The following is a 19,519-nucleotide window of genomic DNA, read 5'->3' as shown; positions in this document are numbered from 1 at the left end:
GGGCCATATGGTTATATTCTGAGAGTTTGAACCAGTGAACTCTTAGCTATTTTTAAAAATTTGATAGAGATCCAAGAAATGGTTTACAGTTGGACAGAATGACTTATTTTAGGAGGCTGTTTTAGCCACTGGAGAACTCCAGTGCTTCTTGAAGTTCTCAATAAATCTTTTTAGTTTGTCTAAGAATCAGATTCCTTAGATTTCTGCGTCTTCTTTTTGCTTAGCTCCTTAACAGCTTGACCCTCTTTCACCACCACTCTCTTTTACTGATTTTATTTTGGATGGGGGTGGGGTGATGGTAGTAATTTTGACCTTTGGATTTTAGTCCAAATATTGATTCTGGGCAACTAGAACTGTGGCCAAAACTACCTCTGTTACTCACCCTAAGAAACTTGGTTGTGGGACTACTGCTACCTATAAAAGAAAAATCAGATGTCCTGTGGTATTATTGATGTCCCCTGTGGGACCTTTTCTAAGTCTAAATAAGTCCTTAGGGTCAAGCTGTTTCTGGAAGCCTGGCAGAAAGTTTATCTGCAGCGATTTGTCACCATGAACTTACTTGTTAGACTCTCATTTATTTACTTATGTTCATTTTCTTAGGTACAGAAGGATATTTTTTTTTCTGTGTTCCAGGAAGCAATTTTTGCCAAAGCTACTGTGGAGAGGAAAATTATGATTGTGTTTCAATCACAATTAGTTCCAATTTTGCCTCTCCAGATACATATGTGTGTTGTAGCAGCTTGTCAGTTTTTTCTTCCCCCAAACACATTGTCTTTTAAATTGAATGCTGATCAGGATAAATATATAACACACTCAAAGGGGAATTTTGGTCTTATATTTGGGAAAAATACACTTGTAGATGGCTACTCAGATTCAAGATGTGTTTAGTTGGGGTCAAGAGGTGAATATGCTTCAGATAACCTGAATTAGTTACATGGGCTTGTTAGCGCAAGATTAAATGGCTTTGATTTAACTGCCGATAGAGTCTGTTATGGGTTCCTGGAAGTCACCCAAATTGTTAATCACTATTGAAATAACATATTGGTAAAAAATAAGAAAATTTATAATTGTAAAAGTTAGCTGTGTAAGTTAGAAGGTTAGAATGAGTTTCATTTCCCTTGTCCTCTGTAGTATTTTAGTGAAAAAAGGTTTGTAATCAGATTGCTACATTCCATGCTCCATAATAAAATACAGAGCAGCATTATTTTGATAAAGTAAATTTACTCTGTTATATTTTATTTATAAAATATTTAAGATTTTTTGAATGCTTTTCAAAAGCAAAAAACATAATAGCATTATGGGATTTATATATGTAAATGCATATGTAGATGATTTACAAATGTGTTTGTCGCATCTTTGCTGGGATGTCTCAACAAAATTAATGCCTCCCCTTCATTAGATAGTATTTGTTATTTTTGTTTATGGCAGTTTTTCCTATATTTGGTGTATCTCTTGCCTCATGAGTTTTTATGGCCCCAGAAAGAAGTAAAACACTCACCTTTTCAGCCATCCTTAACTAGGACATCAACAGGTGACCAAATCACAATTCAGAATACCTATAAGAACATTGATTAGGAAGCTATTGAGTAGGAGGAGGCATCATAAAGATTTCCTTCTGCAGAGAGGGGAAGCATAGACTTCCAGGGGCAGCAAAGCACAGGACCCAGCCTGAGTGTTGGGAGAATGTTGTCTGCACGCAGCAGTAGGTCTCCACTGGTGGATATACTTGGGTTATTATTTGGGCTTCCTAATGTTTTTTAATACTTTTTTTCTGGTTGTTTTTGTTGAAAGTGATACAGTGGATTCTGCTCTTTACATTGAAGAACTTGAACTGATCTTTCTCCCAGCCTTGATCTCCATCCAGTGTACCATGGCTCAGGGAATGGCACTGCTATATATTTGGGTGTAGTAACAAGAAATATAGTTATATATTCTGGATACCTGTCTCTTGTATATATTATGCATCACCAATTTTGCTGTTTTTACCTCCTGTATACATCTTGATTGGCTGCTTCACATCACCTCCATCATCTATTACTATAATTAAAAACATTTTTCCTCTATTGACTGCCGCAGCTGCTATGTTCCTGGTCTCCCATACCTATTTTGCTGACCACCCTATCACTCATATGTTTTATACATTGTGGCCAGAGTTATTTGCCAAAATGAAAATCTGACTTATGATAGCAACCTTCATCTCATTCAGCTTAAATCTTTTCTGTGTTTAACTATAACATTTAAGATAAAGACAAAACTGCTTATCTTTGCCTTCAAGTCCTGCTTGGTCTGTTTACTTCTTTCATCTCCATTGTCATCTTCCCCATTTTCTCCTCTGCAGCCAAACTTTCAGTCTCTTTTGTTCATTATACTTGGCCCTCTTCTAGTTCCTTTGCACAAGTGGTTTATTTTTGCCTGAAATGATCTTCCTAATAACTCTCTTTCATTCTTCAGGTCACAGCTCAGACATCACCTTTTCAGAGACTTTCTCACCTTCCTGATGAGGTCATATCTCCCCATTACATGATTTCATAGCCAGACTGTCTTGTGTAGAGGTCATCACAGTTTCACTTGACACACATTTTGTTGATGCTTTGATTACTCGTGTGATGCTGCATCCGTGCAGAAGAAGCCCCATGAAGGAAAAGTACTGAAATGGTATCTGTTAGAGTACTTCAGATTCATCCTCATGGGTTTTCAGTGCAATTTAAACAATATTTACATCACATGATCCTTTTGCCAATAAACTTCTTGTTCACTTTGATAGGTGGCATAATATAGGAGCTAAGGAAGATAAGTTTAATGTTAGATTCAAATTGAGATCTGAGCAGGTTACTTAACCCTTCTCCACTTCACGTTTTCCTGTACAATATTTAGCACTTTACATATTCAGTAACTTTCTCACTGGAGGATTGGGTGAATTAAATATTTTTACTGTCTTAAGCTATTCTTTTTAATTATTTATATGCCAGTAAGTCACCATCAGCACTTCCATTGATGGAGTATCAGCTTTCCGTAGATCACTACACAGAAAGGCCTAATAAGAGGTAATAGCCCTTAAGAAGTTTACTGCTGAGCTTGGAAAATTCTACACATTCTAACAAATACAAAGTGGGCAATGTAAATTTGTTTATTAACTAAAAAGTTGTATAATCAGACATAAGAGCTTATGAAGAAGGTAGGAATAAAAGTTCTTAGGGGAGAAAAGAGAATACAAGCTTTGCAAGAAGAAGGGGCACACCAGGCAAAAATGCTTATTTTATTATTATTATGAACCATGAACTGTTAATGAGCTATGAGTTCATGCTGGTGGTTCATGGCAAGTTAGCATGGCAAGGTTTTTATGGACCAAGTTTGTGAGGATTTTTGAGCGCCAGATGGAATGTATGATTCTTACTTGTGCTTGAGCATGCAGTTAATTGCTTCAACCAATAGAATTGTGTTACTGGTGAATGTGTGTCACCATCACTGAAGCAATCACTACTAGTTCATGGTGTTTGCAGAGTTTAATCACTGCTTGTAGGATCATTGTAAAGGAAAAGAAGTTTTTGTTTATTTGTTTGTTTAGTTACGGAAACAGTTCTTAGGGGGATACTTGATAATATTGTAGTTAGAAGAAGAAAATGTTTGAGATATATTCTTGCTTATGGTTATTGTCAAGGGAGAGAAATTTGATCTTGTCTGTATGCTTGAGTTGCATCCATTTGGATTATGAATGTTAATGAAAACCTGAAAGTATATCACAATAGTAGATTGAACGATGTGACAGTGAAATTTTTGAAACTATTGAGTTTCTTCTTCCCTCCTTTAAGAGAAAAATTACCTCCGGTTTTCCCAGTGCCTTGTGGTGGGGGAAGGACACCTGTGCTTGATTGTTGGTCTGAGATCTAACTGTTACTTGTTTCGGCTGTTATTTTTTATTTTCGTTTCTACAGTACACCCCAGAGGGAAGCTTTAAAAAATTAGTGTGGGAACTAAAACTCTACAATTTCTCAATGTTTGTGTTTACCCATTGAGCCTTAAGTTAGCAGTTATGAAAACATTAAAGTACAATTTTCAGTTGCTCTCAGGGCAAAAAAAAAAAAACAAAAACAAAAAAAAAACGCTGTTGGAATGGAGGTCACTTGCATCATGCAGCTTTTCTGGTTATGTTTAAAAGGAATGTTTTGTTGAAGGAATATCTTTGGGTGATTGTATTTGCTAAGACAAAGTTGAATTAATTGTATGCTACAATCAGAGAAGTATTTGCTTGCTCTTCCTTTCCTCACTGTTGGTCAATGTGGCATTTCATAATTGACCAGATGTCTTTTGGCTATTTTTTAAATTTTGTTTTTCAAAATAATTGCATTGCTAGCACTGGAAGTAGAATAGACTATCCCAGAGACCTGGGATATGATTTAATATTATACTTTGCTCAATTATTGGGTACCACTAATTCCATTAAAGCTGCCTTAAGTTAACATAGACTCAGGGGACTTTACAAGGGTTTCAGGTTTTTTTTAAAGTATATATTTTCTACCAAAACCTTGAGCTATAGTTGATGATCTTGTGACCAAAAGCAACAGTCTCAAAATTTGAGGAGATGACACCATTGGCTTTTACTTTTTTATATCCTAGGATCTCAGTTTCTTTTATTATATTTGTATGGTTTATGAAGCTACTGGTGAGATGAAAAATAAAATAACCCTATTTTCTCTACCACCCTGTTTTCCTCTCTTTTCTCTCATCTTCCCAGAACTTAATATTTTAAAGTGTAAGCACTTATTTCATCTCTTTTTCCTTGTACTACTTGAGCTCTTTTCTTCATTTTGCTATGCCCAGTCTCTTTTTTTTTTTTTTGTTATCATTCCCTTTTGCTTTTATTTTCCTTTTCTTGTCTTAGAACCTCTAAGGCAGAACTGTTTCAAACAAGCAGACCGATTTTTGGTTTAGGTGATAGTACTTTGTAAATAAAAAAATGAAAAGATGTTTTTCCTTTGACAGTTCCCACTTCTGTAATCCTCGCAACAATCCTCTCAAACAGTGCTTTTATTATATCTAAGACATTTATCTGTTCCAGGCCTCAGATTTTCATCAGTAAAATGGTAGAGAGGAGACATGGTGGAAAGTGACAGAATGTGGCTGTTAATTTAGGCCTCTGGCTTCAGAGCCTGAATTCTTATCCATTTCTTTTGTTTGTTTGTTTTTTGTTTTTGAGACAGCGTCTCACTCTGTCACCCAGGCTGAAGTGCAGTGGCATGGCTTTGGCTCACTGCAACCTCCGCCTCCCGGGTTCAAGCGATTCTCCTGCCTCAGCCTCCCGAGTAGCTGGGATTACAGGTGCCTGCCACCACGCCCAGCTAATTTTTGTATTTTTAGTAGACACAGGGTTTCACCATGTTGGCCAGGCTGGTCTTGAACTCCTGACCTCGTGAACAGTCCTCCTCAGCCCCCAAAGTCCTGGAATTACAGGCGTGAGCCACCGCGCCCGGCCTTAACCATTTCATAAACAGGAATATGCTTTTATTTGGGTGATGGGGGAGATTATATTTTTCCTTCCTTTTGAATATTTCATGAAGTGTCTTTTATTGTATTAAGAACTTTAGTGGACTTAAAGTTTAATAAAGGAAGAAACTTCTTTGGTGGCCAGTTGAACTGCCCCGTGACCTGATTATCCTTGTTCCTGAGAACTGAGTTGAAAAACTTTGTTCAATCTGAATTCTTCTCTAATTGATCATTACTTGCCATTTACTTACTCAGGAGCAGTGACCATTGTTACAGTTATAAAATTGAATAGTTATAATTGTTATTAGTTTTGAGTCACAGTAAGGTCTAGTTGTTCTTCATGTACTTCTTGTACTAAAAGTACTTTAGTTCTTCTAGGTTATGTTGTCTGAAAGGTGGGAACTTTCAGAATAATAGACTAGTTGAGTTGGAAGGAAACTTACATCATTCAGTACAGCTACAGGCATACCTTGTTTTATTGTGCTTTGCCTCATTGTACTTTGCAGATATTGCATGTTTTACAAATTGAACATTTTGGAAATTCTCACAGTATTTCATTTTGTGTAACAAAATGTAACATTTTGGTAATTCTCACAATATTTCATACTTTATTATTATTAATTATATCTGTTATGGTGATCTGTGATCAGTGATCTTTGATGTTACTGTTGTAATTTTTTCATGCACCACAAACAGCTCCCGTATAAGATGGTGAGCTTAATTGATAAATGTTGTACATATTCTGACTGTTCCACCTACCGGCTGTTTCCGTCTTTCTTCCTCTCCTCAGCTCTCCCTGTTCTCTGAGACACAACAATATTGAAATTAAGCCAATTAATAACCCTACGGTGGCCCTTTAATGATCAACTTAAAGGAATAACTGCAGGTCTCTCACTTTAAATCAAAAGCTAAAAATGATTAAGCTTAGTGAGGAAGGCATATCAAAGCTGAGATAGGCCGATAGCTGGGCCTCTTGTGCCTGTTAGCCAAGTTGCGAATGCAAAGGAAAAGTTCTTGAAGGAAATCGGAGGTGCGACTCCAGTGAACACCCAGATGATAAGAAAGTGAAACAGCCTTATTGCTGACATGGAGAAAGTTTTAGTAGTCTGAATAGATTAAACCAGCCACAGCATTCCCTTAAGCCAAAGCCTAATCCAGAGCAAGGCCCTCAACATTGAGGCAAGACCCTCTACTAGCAAAAAGATAACAACTTGCTGAAGGCTCAGATGATTGTTAGCATTTTTTTTTTTTTAGCAATAAACTATTCTAAAATTAAGGTATATATTTTATTTACCTTATATACCTTTTTTTAGACATGATGCTATTGCACACTTAATAGACTACAGTATTGTATAAACATAACTTTAATATGCAGTGGGAAACAAAAAATAAAAATTTCATACCTTCAGACATAATGTGACTACCGAGTAGAATGTTTTGACTTTGAGAATATTCATTTACATGGAAATCATAGATGTGTTGTGCACTCATTCTTTTTAGACCTTCAGTTCTGGTCTTTAATGTTTAACAGTATTGAAGTATATCCAGACAATATGTGGGAATTGTTAGCATGATTTTTAGTCTTCAGGCAGTTTCCAGGGAATACAGGCCACACTACCTTCTCTTACCTTTAATTGTTCATTTCAATCTTGGATCTTTTGAAAAGGTGAGTGATGATTACAAAATTGGCCACAGGACAAAGACTTTATTGCCTTTTGGGTCATGTAACGGATTATTTTCTCTTAAGTTCCTTTTCTTTTTAGCAGCTGCTTCTCAAAACTTTTCACTGCTATGTAACATAAAAGCTATGCAGGTGGGATAGCTGTAGGAGAGTGCCATGATTTCAGAAATTGGAAAAATCTTAAAACAAGAGTTCTTAAACTTAGATCTATGAGTCCTTTGAAATTGTTGGTGAAGTAAGTGTGTGTGTTTCTTGGAGTGGGCGTTGAGGCAACAATACTTTAAATTTACTTCAGATTTCAAAGAAAGAGGGAGAGAGGGAGGGTTAGAGAGGAATAGGAAGGATAGGAATGAGAAAGAGGCCTGACTCACATTGGGATGAAAGGGATAGGCAGAGTTGTGAAGGGAAGGGTTAAGAAAGGTTATGAAGGTTAAGTGCCATTAAGTTGGAAGTTTTTAAGTGTACCGCCCTTTAACATTGTCATCTCATTTTTAAACTTCGAAAGTATTCTCTTCATACATTTTCTAGTTTTATTTTCTTTACTGTTTGGTGGAAGAAGGAATGAGTATGTCTAAAGGAACAAGTATTCAGGACCCGTCTATTCCTCTTGTCAGTGTGCCTTCGCACATCATGGAGGTAGTCTCATTTAGTCCGCACACTGGACCTCAGTGGGGTGGGCACTTCAAGATGAGGAAACAAGACAGAGAGGGGTTAAATTATTTGCCCAGGATAGACAAGTAAATAGATGTGTAGGAAGTAGGGAAAATTGGAGTCCTGGAAGGTACTGGAAAGGAAATCAAAACCTATTATAAAATTAGCCACTTTTAAATAGGAAACAGATGGCACTAATCCTTTTAACAATTTATGACATAGGTTTCCTATGTCATAAAGATGAAACTGGAAATTTTGTTCGTCAAAGTAATGGCCAAGTACTTGCTTTTTGTCTCCCTAAGATGTAGTAGGGGAAGGGCATTAAACTATAGAACAATGCTTGGCCAGGTTTCTAAATCTTAATGTGTAGCGCAGCGGGTAAATTCCATGAGGACACCCACTTCCTAAGAAGGAGAAATGTGCTACTTTCTACTGAAACTTTCATTTTAGTTTTTTTGTGTTGCCTGAAGGTTTTTAGAAGCTATTATATGAAATCCATACATTTTTCTATTTTCAAATGTAAACTGGCTACCTAGAACAAATACAAAGCACTTCCTCAGAGATCAACAGAAATTTTGTCCTTCGGACTGTGAAGAAAACAGGTTTATATTTTTACAAGGCAATGGGAGGGACATGTTAGGGAGACTAAAGTTGTTGGAAGTAGACTCCTGCAAAGATGCAAATTCAGTTCATTGGTTTTGGAGTTTGGGGGACAAGTTTACTTTTTCTAACTTTTTCTGACATTTTGTAATATTTGCCTCATACTGTCTTAGAAACAAACTGTGTGATGTAGGGGATAGACTTCATTAGAAGAGAAGCATCCATCTTAAGAAATAATAGAATGTAAAAGCTCGAAGAATTAAAAATAGACTGTACAAAAAGTGATGGCACTGATGTCCATCTACCCAAATTAATGGAATATTTTAGGGTTATTCTCAAGATTGAAAATTTTGCTTATTACCGTTTCAAATTTTACCCCTTTTTTTTTCTCTTTGACTGTCTTTGAAAAAAAAACGATACGTAAAAAAATATTTTTGCTTACCTTCAGTGGAGCTTGCCAAGTTTACAGGTTACACAGTCCCTCTGTTAGGGGCTGGCGAGGCCAAAGAGGTTTCTAATCTTAAAAAGCTTGCATTAGGGTTTTAGGGATGCACAGACAGTTATGGTATATTTTGTACATAAAAGAGCATTATGTAAGTGCTATGGGAATGCAGGGCAGGAAACACAAATAGATAGTTGTGCGACTTTTTTTATAAAACATCCAACTTCAAACTGAATACGCCAGACCTTGTTCTAGATTTTTGGATGAACAACATACATGAAATCCCAACTTTTCATGGAGTTTTTCAATTAAGTAAACAAATAAATTCAGTAAGTGGAAAGTGCTATAAAGGAAATAATAAAAAGTGATATGTTAGAAAGAACCCTGGAAGGAACTACTTTATTTAACAGACCTAGGAATGCTTCACCAATAGATGAATGATGAAAATCAGCCAGCTGAAGACAGAGCATTTCAAACAGAGGAAGGTCCAGTGCGTGGAGACTAAGACAAGCATAAGCTTAGTTTTTTTGTTTGTTTGTTTTGTTTTTTCAGAAAAAAGCCCATTGTATCTGAAACATCTTATGTAAGGGAAGAGAGGTGTAAGAAATAATGTTGGAGAGGAAGGCAGGCACCAGATCATATTGAAGCTGAGGGGTGGGGCTAAAGAGTTTGGATTTTATTCTCAATGCAATGTGAGTATGAGAAAGATTTAAAAAAATTAACCTGGCTGTGTATCAGAAACGATTGTAGGGCTGCTAGCATGGAAATCATAAAACTTGCTAGGATTCCATTCTATTTGTCCTCCTGAGAGGTAATATGAGTTTGGTAAAACTAGTGAATATGAAGAGACACGAATGGATTGAGGAGAGAGCTTGAAAGTAGAAACAATGAGAATTGCTAGTTAATTAAAAGAGGGAAGTGAAGGAAGGGGAAAAATCAAACTGATTCCTAGTTTGATTATTGAGTCCTTAGTTTTAATAATTGGTTATATTTGTTGCCACTTAGATGAAAAAAAATGGTGGTGGGAGAAGAGGCTTGAAAAAAGGAAATGAAAAGATGAAAGATATGAAAAGGAGGGTAATGGCATTGCCTTCAGCACAAAGGTAATAGCAATAGAAGTACTTAGAGAGATTAATTTTATAACAAAGAAAAAAAATATCCCAGATGGGCTGAGACCCAAATCATGATTTCACTTGTGACTCTTCTTTTTACTTAGAGATCCTGATTATTGCTTCTTAAGCTGTCTGGGAATGAAGCAATATTATTGTATAGTGTCTTTAGTTTTTTTACACCAACAGTTTCTGGCATGTTCTTCGTTACTACTGGGAAAATCTCACTCAATGCCAAGAGCTAGCTGTTTTGCACAGTGCGTTGGTGCTTTGTTAGCTATTCAAGATGGTCTTCAGAACACATAAAAATACTTTTCTTATGAGGATAGAATATTCCTTAGTCCTCTGTACTCTTCTGCTCATACATAACAATCTGATTCTCTGATGGTGGGAGACTAGTGTGGAAGAAAGCCCTTTGTGATGGTTAATTTTAGGTGTCAGTTAGACTCAGCGATAGGGTGCCCAGATATTAGGTTAAACATTATTTCTAGGGATGTGTGTGTGTGTGTGGGGGGGGTGTTTCTGGATGTGATTAACATTTGAAATGATACACTGAGTAAAGCAGATAGCCCTCCCCAATGTGGGTGGGCCTCATCCAATCGCTTGAAGTACTGAGTTGAATAAGGAGTAAGAATTCCCCCTGTGTATGACTGTTTGCAAGCTGGGACATCAGTCTCCTGCCTTTGGACTTGGATTCAGATTGGAACTTACACCAATGGCTCTCCTGGTTATTGGACTCAGACTTGGACTTGAACTGGAATTTATACCATTGACTCTCCTGTTTCTCAGGCCTTTGGGCTCGGATTGGAATTATACCATCAGCTCTCCTGTCCTGAGTCTGGACTTCTCAGCTTCCACAATCATATGAGCCTATTCCTTATAATATTGTGTGTGTGTGTGTGTGTGTGTGTGTGTGTATCTATATATTCCTTTTCTCTGGAGAACCCTGACTAATATATCCTTTGTACTAGGGTAGAAAATTTCAACTTTTTTCATCTTCATTCTTCAGACATCCAACACTCTGGTGAAGGATTTTGTTTTCTAACTGATTTTATAGAGTACGTCTTTATACCCTGCAGAGACTGAATGAGTGAAGTAGACTCAACATAAATAAAAGCGCTAATAATGTTGTCATTAGAGCAGAGCGATAAAAAAGATTTATGTATATTAAAATATAGGGTTATTTACCTGTGATCCCAAGATCTCTGTAGACCCTTATACTCTTTCAGATGATCCATGAGGTCAAAATTGTTTATCAGTAACACTGAGATATAGTTTTCCTTTTTTCTCTTTCATTTTCTCATGAATGAATAGAAGAATTTCCCAGAGGTTACATGATGTATGATACTACAACAGATTGAAAGATGAAGTAAAAATGAGAATCTAATTGTCTTCTATTGAGACAGATACTAAAGAGATTTGTAAAAAGTAAAACAATGCTTATTACTTCTTACTATCTTTTTTTGTTTATTTTGGGAAATGGTTATTTTTCATGAAAATACAGTAAATTATGAGATCATTGCTAATCTTAAATTATTATTTTTGAAATTTTTCCATTTTATTTTCTAATATGGTCAATACTGATATAACTCAGAAACAAAAGCTGCTTGATATCCTTAATATCACAAGCATAAAGGGGTCCTGAGACTAAAACATTTGAGAACCTTTTTTCTAATAGAAGGTTTCTTATATATACCAGCGTGACTCTGACAAATACATTAAACATGTACTTCCAAACATTATACTCTTTCATTAAATCCTTATGTTTGGAAGCAGCATAAACTAGTTTCATTTGTTTTTCTTTTTGTTGTTGTTTTGACATTTTCTGGTAATTTATCTCACATAGAGCTAGTGCTGCCTCAATTGTTCATGTTATTAACTAGTGTCTTTGTCTCCTCATTCAATTAGTAATCTAACTAATCAAGTAACAAGTGTTTATTAGACTTCGGCTGCATGCAAAGCCCTTGTTAGATAGGGTGCCAGTTATCAATTTATTGCCCCGGAGCTTAAAATTTGTCCTTCATTACCTGCTCTGTGATAGTAGCACTTGACCCTTTAAGCAGTTCTGCTTTACAGCTGGCACAGTGTTAAGCTTTATCAGTAGAGGGCACTGGAGAGACACTTAAGAAACAGGTATCATCTATTCTTGGTTGAATTGTGATCTTAAGTTTGTTTTTTTCTTGGTGGTACTGCACAGTGGACACAGCTGTGTGCATGTAGCAGACATAGTCCCTCAGTGAGCTTGTAGCACCAAACCTGTCCTGGTGACCACCTTGCTGTGGCACACACATACCCCAGGCCTCATGCCACTCTGCTGCAGGGAGAATGTGTCCTGTTTCCCTTGCTTCCCTAGAGCAGGACCGGCTCTGGCCTGAGTGACCCAGCAGGCTTTATCATCCCGTGAGCTGCAACTGCACCTTCTTTAAGGAAATCTCATTCTCAGCAACCTCCCCTGTCTATATTGGTTTCTTTCTTGGGTACTTTGATTATTCTTTAAGGTTTTCTTCACAGCTTTAAAGTTTCTACCTTCTTATAGGTAGTAATTCTTTATATTACATTTTCACTGTTAAATTTACTCTGTGGCTTCTCTCTTCTGGTTGGACTCTGAGTAAGTCAGGTGCTTTCTAAGAGAACATGATTACCCTTCTGAGGTTGACAGATGATATCCCAGTAAATCATTTAAAATTGACCCAAAAGCAGTGTATAACTGGGGGCCAGAATCAGACATTTAGAAACTGTGAGACAGTTTGAGGAAAGAAAACTGGTATGATGTGTGGTGAAAATAGTGAGGGGTCTGTCAGACTGGAGAAGGTGGTTTGTGAAGAGAAGTGGGAGGTAAAATGACCAGTTACTTTGGGATAAGATCATGGAAAGTTGTGAATACTAAGCAAAGAAATTGAAATTTTGCTTTTATAGGGCACATTCAACAGATTTTGAATAAGAACGGACAATACAAATATGTTAGTGTACTAAAGTATACCAACACATACATATATAAAGGAGTTTTAGAGGAAAGTATGGAAATCTATTTATCATTAATTATTTTCTTTGCTATTAATCCAATTTCCCATGTAAATACCTTATTCATAGAAGTGTAGCTTAAAGATAAAAAATAATTAATGTATAAAATCCATCAGGCATTACATATTCATCTATATACTAGATTATGTTATTTTCCTTGGCCATTCTTTTTAGTAAAAACTGTCATTTGTTTTAAGTCTTCTCTGCCTTTCTCTTTTTTAATGAATTGGAATAAGAAGTACTCAATTTTTATATTGTGCTTTTTGAAATATTTAATTATTTATAGGATCCTATTTGTATCCTATAAATACAAATAGGATTTATTTTTAAAAGATTAAAAAAAAACCGGCTTGTGTTTATTTACTAAGTATTTATCATTATTCATTTGATTTTCCTCTTGTAAGATAGTATTCATGTAGTCTCTGTTTTAATAAAAAAGTGCAAATCTAATTCTTATTCATTATAGAACTCTCAGAAACTGTACATATGCAAAAACTTTTTTGAAAACCTAGAAGACAATTACAGCCCACCAGATAATATACCGTTAAAATTTTGCTACATATTTTTCCAGTCATATGTACAAGTGTATGTGTGTGCATATGTGAATATACACACATTTACACAGATATAATTATTTAACACAAATATTTATTTCTCATAAGTGGGTTTAATATTTTATAACCTGCATATTTTACTTAACATATTGTAAATATCTTCCATAAAATGTTTTAAAATAATATTATTCTTAATGACTGCATTATTGTTCATTAAATTGATTTGCCATAATTTTGCAAATTACTGATTATTGAATATTGAGAATACCTAATTTTTCTCCATTTTAAATAGTGTAATGAGTTAGGCATCTTTTAAAGCTGTATCTTTTATACATACCTGATGGTTTATCTAGTATACATTTGTAGACATGGAATTCCCAGATCAGAAAGTATGTATCTCTTTTTTTTAAATATACTTTAAGTTCTGAGATACATATGCAGAATGTGCAGGTTTGTTATATAAGTATACCTGTGCCATGGTGGTTTGCTGCAATCATCAACCCATCATCTACATTAGGTATTTCTCCTTATATTCTCCCTCCCCTTGCCTCCCAACAGGCCCTGCTGTGTGATGTTCCCCTCTCTGTGTCCATGTATTCTCATTGTTCAGTTCCCACTTATGAGTGAGAAAATGTGGTGTTTGGTTTTCTGTTCTTGTGATAGTTTGCTGAGAATTATGGTTTTCAACTTCATCCATGTCCCTGCAAAGGACATGAACTCATCCTTTTTTATGGCTGCACAGTATTCCATGGTGTATATGTGCCACATTTTCTTTATCCAGTCTACCATCGATGGGCATTTGGGTTGGTTCCAAGTCTTTGCTATTGTGAATAGTGCTGCAGTAAACATATGTGTGCCTGTGTCTTTGTAGCAGAATGATTTATAATCCTTTGGGTATATACGTAGTAATGGGGTTGCCAGGTCAAATGGTATTTCTAGTTCTAGATCCTTGAGGAATCGCCACACTGTCTTCCACAATGGTTGAACTAATTTACACTCCCACCAACAGTGTAAAAACATTCCTATTTCTTCACATCCTCTCCAGCATCTGTTTTTTCTTGACTTTTTAATGATCACCATTCTAAGTGGCATGAGGTGGTATTTCATTGTGGTTTTGACTTGCATTTCTCTAATGACCAGTCATGATGACCTTTTTTTTCATATGTTTGTTGGCAGCATAAACGTCTTCTTTTGAAAAGTGTCTGTTCATATCCTTCACCAACTTTTTGATGGGTTTGTTTTTTTCTTGTAAACTTGTTTAAATTCCTTGTAGATTCTGAATATTAGTCCCTTGTCAAATGGATAGATTGTAAAAATTTTTTCCCATTCTGTAGGTTGCCTGTTCACTCTGATGGTAGTTTCTTTTGCTGTGCAGAAGCTCTTTAGTTTAATTAGATCCCATTTGTCAATTTTGGGTTTTGTTGCAATTGCTTTTGGTGTTTTATTCATGAATATCTCTTAAAGGTCTTTGATGTCAAATTGCTGTCTACAAAGGTTGCACTTAAAACAAACAAACAAAAAGCATATATAGTTTTCTCTGTCTTGAATGATATATTTGAGAACTATTGATCAAGAGACTGTAAGGAATATTTGTAAGGCCACTTTAAAGAAGTTTTAATTAAAAGCTAGTACATTGTATGTGTGGGAACATAGATGTTTTATTAAGCCTTGAGATAACTAAACTCTTGTTAGAAATCTGAGGAATTAGTTAGCTGGTAACAGAACAATCGTAAATAAGTTTAAATTATAACATAAAGTATGAGAGAAGTACATATTGTATAATTTCCCAAGTGTAAGGATTGGGAGCCAGTTATTCTGGGAGACTACAGAAGTAATTTTTAGATGTTGATAAGAATAGCACAGTATCTTCTGTGTTTGGGATGATGGAAGGGAATCTTGTTTCAGACAGGCAGCTCCCTCCCTAGTGCCTACTGGGTAAATTGCCATTATATCAAGTCAGTAGGCAGAAGGATTTAGATGGCTTTTTGGTGCTAGTGCTTGCTTCTTCCTTTCTGGAACTGTGCAATAAATGCATTATTATTCCAGAGCACTCAGAGAATGTGGCAGTAGTCAGGCATTATTGAAAGAGGGCCATTTAGCAGAAACATTCTATAGAGATGAATTATCAACACTATTTTTCTTTATTATTTAACTTGCTTGAAATGTTGAAATAGTGTAGACAAGCTTTTATTTTGTGACTTTTGTCTTCCTAGTGATGAAATTGATAATGCATACAAATGAATATGCTTTGCCCATCCTGTTTCCTTAATAAGAAAAATAATTATTGTAGCTTAAGAGTACAACTGACTGAAAATTCATAAATGGTCTTTATAGTAAATATCATGCTATATAATTAAAATGTGACACAAAGCATATTTTTACTCCAAAGTTTATTTTATAATAGGAGAAAATGACTATTAGACAGCCAATAAGTCATTTAGAGATTACTACTTTAAAGTTGACATTCAGAAACCATAATTGATACAGACCTCTAAAAATAATTTAAATGTACTACTGCCATAATATTCCACTGGGGGAGGTGGAACTGTTATAGTAGTGGAGAAATAGGCTACAGGTTTGTGAAGATGCTGAGGCCTGGTAACAAACACTAAGTAACTTATCCAAGATCTCAGGGCTGGTCCTCGTTGAAAGGAATAGTTGGTCTGCTATGCAGTGGTGAATCTGAAAGACATCTTGCCAAATCAACAATTGACTTCAGAATGTGAATATAATAAAGAATGGAAACATCCTGCTTCTATAAATTGGGTTGGGATCCAGGATATCCTGTATAAAAATAAAGACATAATTTCTCCAAAATACACACAGACAGTTTATTCTATTAATGTGCCGTCTGTGAGACTCAGAAAGAAAGAAAGAGAAAAAAAAAAAGAATCCTAGCTTACAAGAGAAGATGATAACTAGGAAAAAGAAGTGAACAATAATATCAGCCACTATCACTATGCTCTGTTTATTCTGTACTTCGATTATACTGGAGTGTTACAGAAATCTTCCCAAAAGCTCTCAACCAGAGGGTACCTACCACTCAGTGGCAATTGGTCATGTTTGAAATTTGGCTTCTCAAATAGTTGACACCATCCTCTCTGCCATGATTTGCATGTGTTGTTGAGGGTTAATTGAACAAGTTAGACTAGTAGTTATTGAGTGTTTAATGTGTCATGGGTACAAATTTTGAGGAGGGAATGCAGAAGATTGATTACTTTTACATGTTGTCAGGAAGAAAGGGTCAAGTGCAACTCTTATAACACTGAGTTCTGTAACACTACATCTGTTATATTTTGGTTAAAATTACATGCTAGCAAAGAAAAAAGATATTTTACAATAAAATTTGTGTTCCATCTTCTGTGTAATAAATAGGCATATTTGCATTTTTGTGATATGTGTCTTTGTTAAAATCCACAATGACGTGAGAACAATTGGTTGTTTTACTGGAGAGTTTTCTGGGACTAAAAGCAGCAGCCCGTTGTTCAAGTCTCATTTTTGTACTTAGTCCCTGTGTAGCCTTTGTCTGCAATGGAAAGTCTATATGTGAGCTATAAGAGTGGGACTCTTTATGTCCTGTGCCTTCCCATGATAGATAACCAATGAACACTTACTAAGTCAAAGGGAATGGAGTAGATTGGTGATTTTAAACTGGGTTTCTTGTAGCTCTACAAGAGTTTAGGAACTATTACAGAACTGGGGCCAGTAGCAGTGGTGATTAGCTGACACCTTAGTGGGAGACTCCAAGTGGGGAAATCTGCTGTGTCCTGATCCTCAGCTTTAGCCATTTTTAACTTTAGCCCTCATACTGACACTACAAAGTGTCCTCATTTCTTGAACTGAGGTTCAAAGTTAGTATGTTACAAATGATCACATAACTTGTATAAATGATGATCTTCCAACATGAAATTAGAAATGGTTCCATTGTTTGCACTCTAAGCACATCTCCCTGCAATAATATTCTGGATAGTGAAAAATAAAGGTGTACCCTTTATGTAAACCAGGCCAATAATGTATTGCTTTTGTGTATGTGTGTGTATATATATATTATATTAAAAGACTTGTGTCCAGTAATATTAGAGATTTAGAGTGAGATCTGGATTTGAAACCAGCTTTGAGTGTTACTAATTGTGCCTCAATTTCCTAATTTGTAAAATAGGATAACAGGTTGTTGTGTAGACTAAATGAATTAATACATAATGTGTACTTTGAAGACTGTCTGTTACCTAGTAAGAATTTAGTTCATCTACTTATTTGATTGATGTGTTTCTATGGCTGTGTTCTGGAAAACAGTCTTTTTAACTTAAATTTAATGTTCAGAATGGATTGGCATATTTTTATTGTTGTATGTTCCCTTTGCTTACATATCTCTTTAGCATTATTATTTGTAATGTCATTTCAGGTTCGTATATGATAGTGGACTCTTCAGATCACGACCCTGGAGAAAAAGCCAGACTTCAGCTGCCTACAATGAAGGAGAATGACACTCACTGCATTGATTTCAGTTACCTATTATATAGCCAGAAAGGACTGAATCCTGGCACTTTGAACATATTAGTTAGGGTGAATAAAGGACCTCTTGCCAATCCAATTTGGAATGTGACTGGATTCACGGGTAGAGATTGGCTTCGGGCCGAGCTAGCAGTGAGCACCTTTTGGCCCAATGAATATCAGGTAATCATCTGTACTTTTCTGGTATATGTTTTGATGTCATCAGATCTCACTATATGTGTAATACATAGATGTAAATATGCATCTCATGGTAATGAGAGATTGCCCTCTTGCCTCCCCCACCCCCATTGTTGGGGAAGTGTCATCCATAGATATAAATATGCATCCCATGGTAATGAGAGATTGCCCCTCTTTCTTCCCCACCCTGTCGATGAGGAAGTGTTTGGAGACATTGGCACAAAATCTTCAAACTAGAGAAAATATTTCTACATGTTAAAAATATCAGGTTTAGGTCCAAAATTTGTTGGTGGTTTGACAAAGAGCTACTTATTGACAGATTCTTTCCTACAGCTTTGTTCAGGAAGAAATAGCCTTTTTGAGTTTATTGTAATCTTCAGACTGGACTGATTTACCGACTTTTTGAAAGTAACATTTGGGAAATAAACGTGATATAGAGTTTCATGAACTATGTTAAGGGGGAGGCATTTTCATTAATTATTTTAATTTTGATTAATTAATTGAATAAATTAAATGACATATAAAAATAAGCCAAAAAAAGATAAATTATTCACAAAGCTTTGGATGTTTATTTCAGAAATGATTCATTGAATTATGATTAAATCAGACAACCAATAGTGTCAGTACCTACTTTATGTTTCTGTGAGTGAGTTTATATGCTCTTAACAAAAAACAGGTTCATTTACTAGTTTGGAGAGTTTGTTCAGTAACCCTCACTATGAAGTTCCATCCCTGGATACTGTTATTTCTTTAAAAGGTCAATTTTGTGTTAGACCTTGAGATTTAAACTTTTAAAGGACTTGTTTATTTGTAGCTTATTATAAAGCCTAATGAGAATACATTTATGTAAAAGTATATTTTATGATGGTCAGCAAGCAATATATAAACTAATAGTTTTATTTCTGCCTTTGAAAAATGAATTATTTCTTTAAGTTAGGTTTGTCTTTATTCTTGAAGGGGAAAAAAAGGAATGCTTTGCTTTAATTGCTTTGTCTTGAGTTGAGTTTTCTGTTTTATTAAAAGCATCCTACATTGTAGGCATGGTTCCACAGGTAAGATTTTCAGTTCAAGGTTGTATGTTTATTGAGTTTTCAGTGGATTTTCATTGGGTACTAGTTGATTCTATTATTCCGGAGCATAAGGATGTTTCTCTTCAGTCGGGGAGAGCCATCTGCTTTTTCAGGGTCCACAGCCCCAGGAGGGCTGCATATATGATATGGTAGGTAGGTAGATGGGAGTGTGTGAAACTAATGCTAGAGCACTTGTTGCAAGATCAGTGGGCTCAACTCTG

At 35.7% G+C, this 19,519-nt stretch overlaps 1 protein-coding gene across 3 annotated transcripts in view; it reads left to right on the top strand.

The window, feature by feature from the left end:
• Positions 1-19,519, top strand: part of PTPRK (protein tyrosine phosphatase receptor type K) — a 560,453-nt gene that overhangs the window by 183,742 nt on the left and 357,192 nt on the right. For all 3 annotated transcript variants that reach the window (XM_054491562.2, XM_054491561.2, XM_063666564.1), the window contains exon 3: positions 17,942-18,213. In XM_054491562.2, coding sequence (XP_054347537.1) covers positions 17,942-18,213 — 272 coding nt within the window. The remainder of the gene's footprint in view (positions 1-17,941; positions 18,214-19,519) is intronic.

Source organism: Pongo pygmaeus, chromosome 5, assembly GCF_028885625.2.
Source record: "Pongo pygmaeus isolate AG05252 chromosome 5, NHGRI_mPonPyg2-v2.0_pri, whole genome shotgun sequence".
Lineage (NCBI taxonomy): Eukaryota > Metazoa > Chordata > Mammalia > Primates > Hominidae > Pongo > Pongo pygmaeus.
This window is presented reverse-complemented; position numbering and strand designations above follow the sequence as displayed.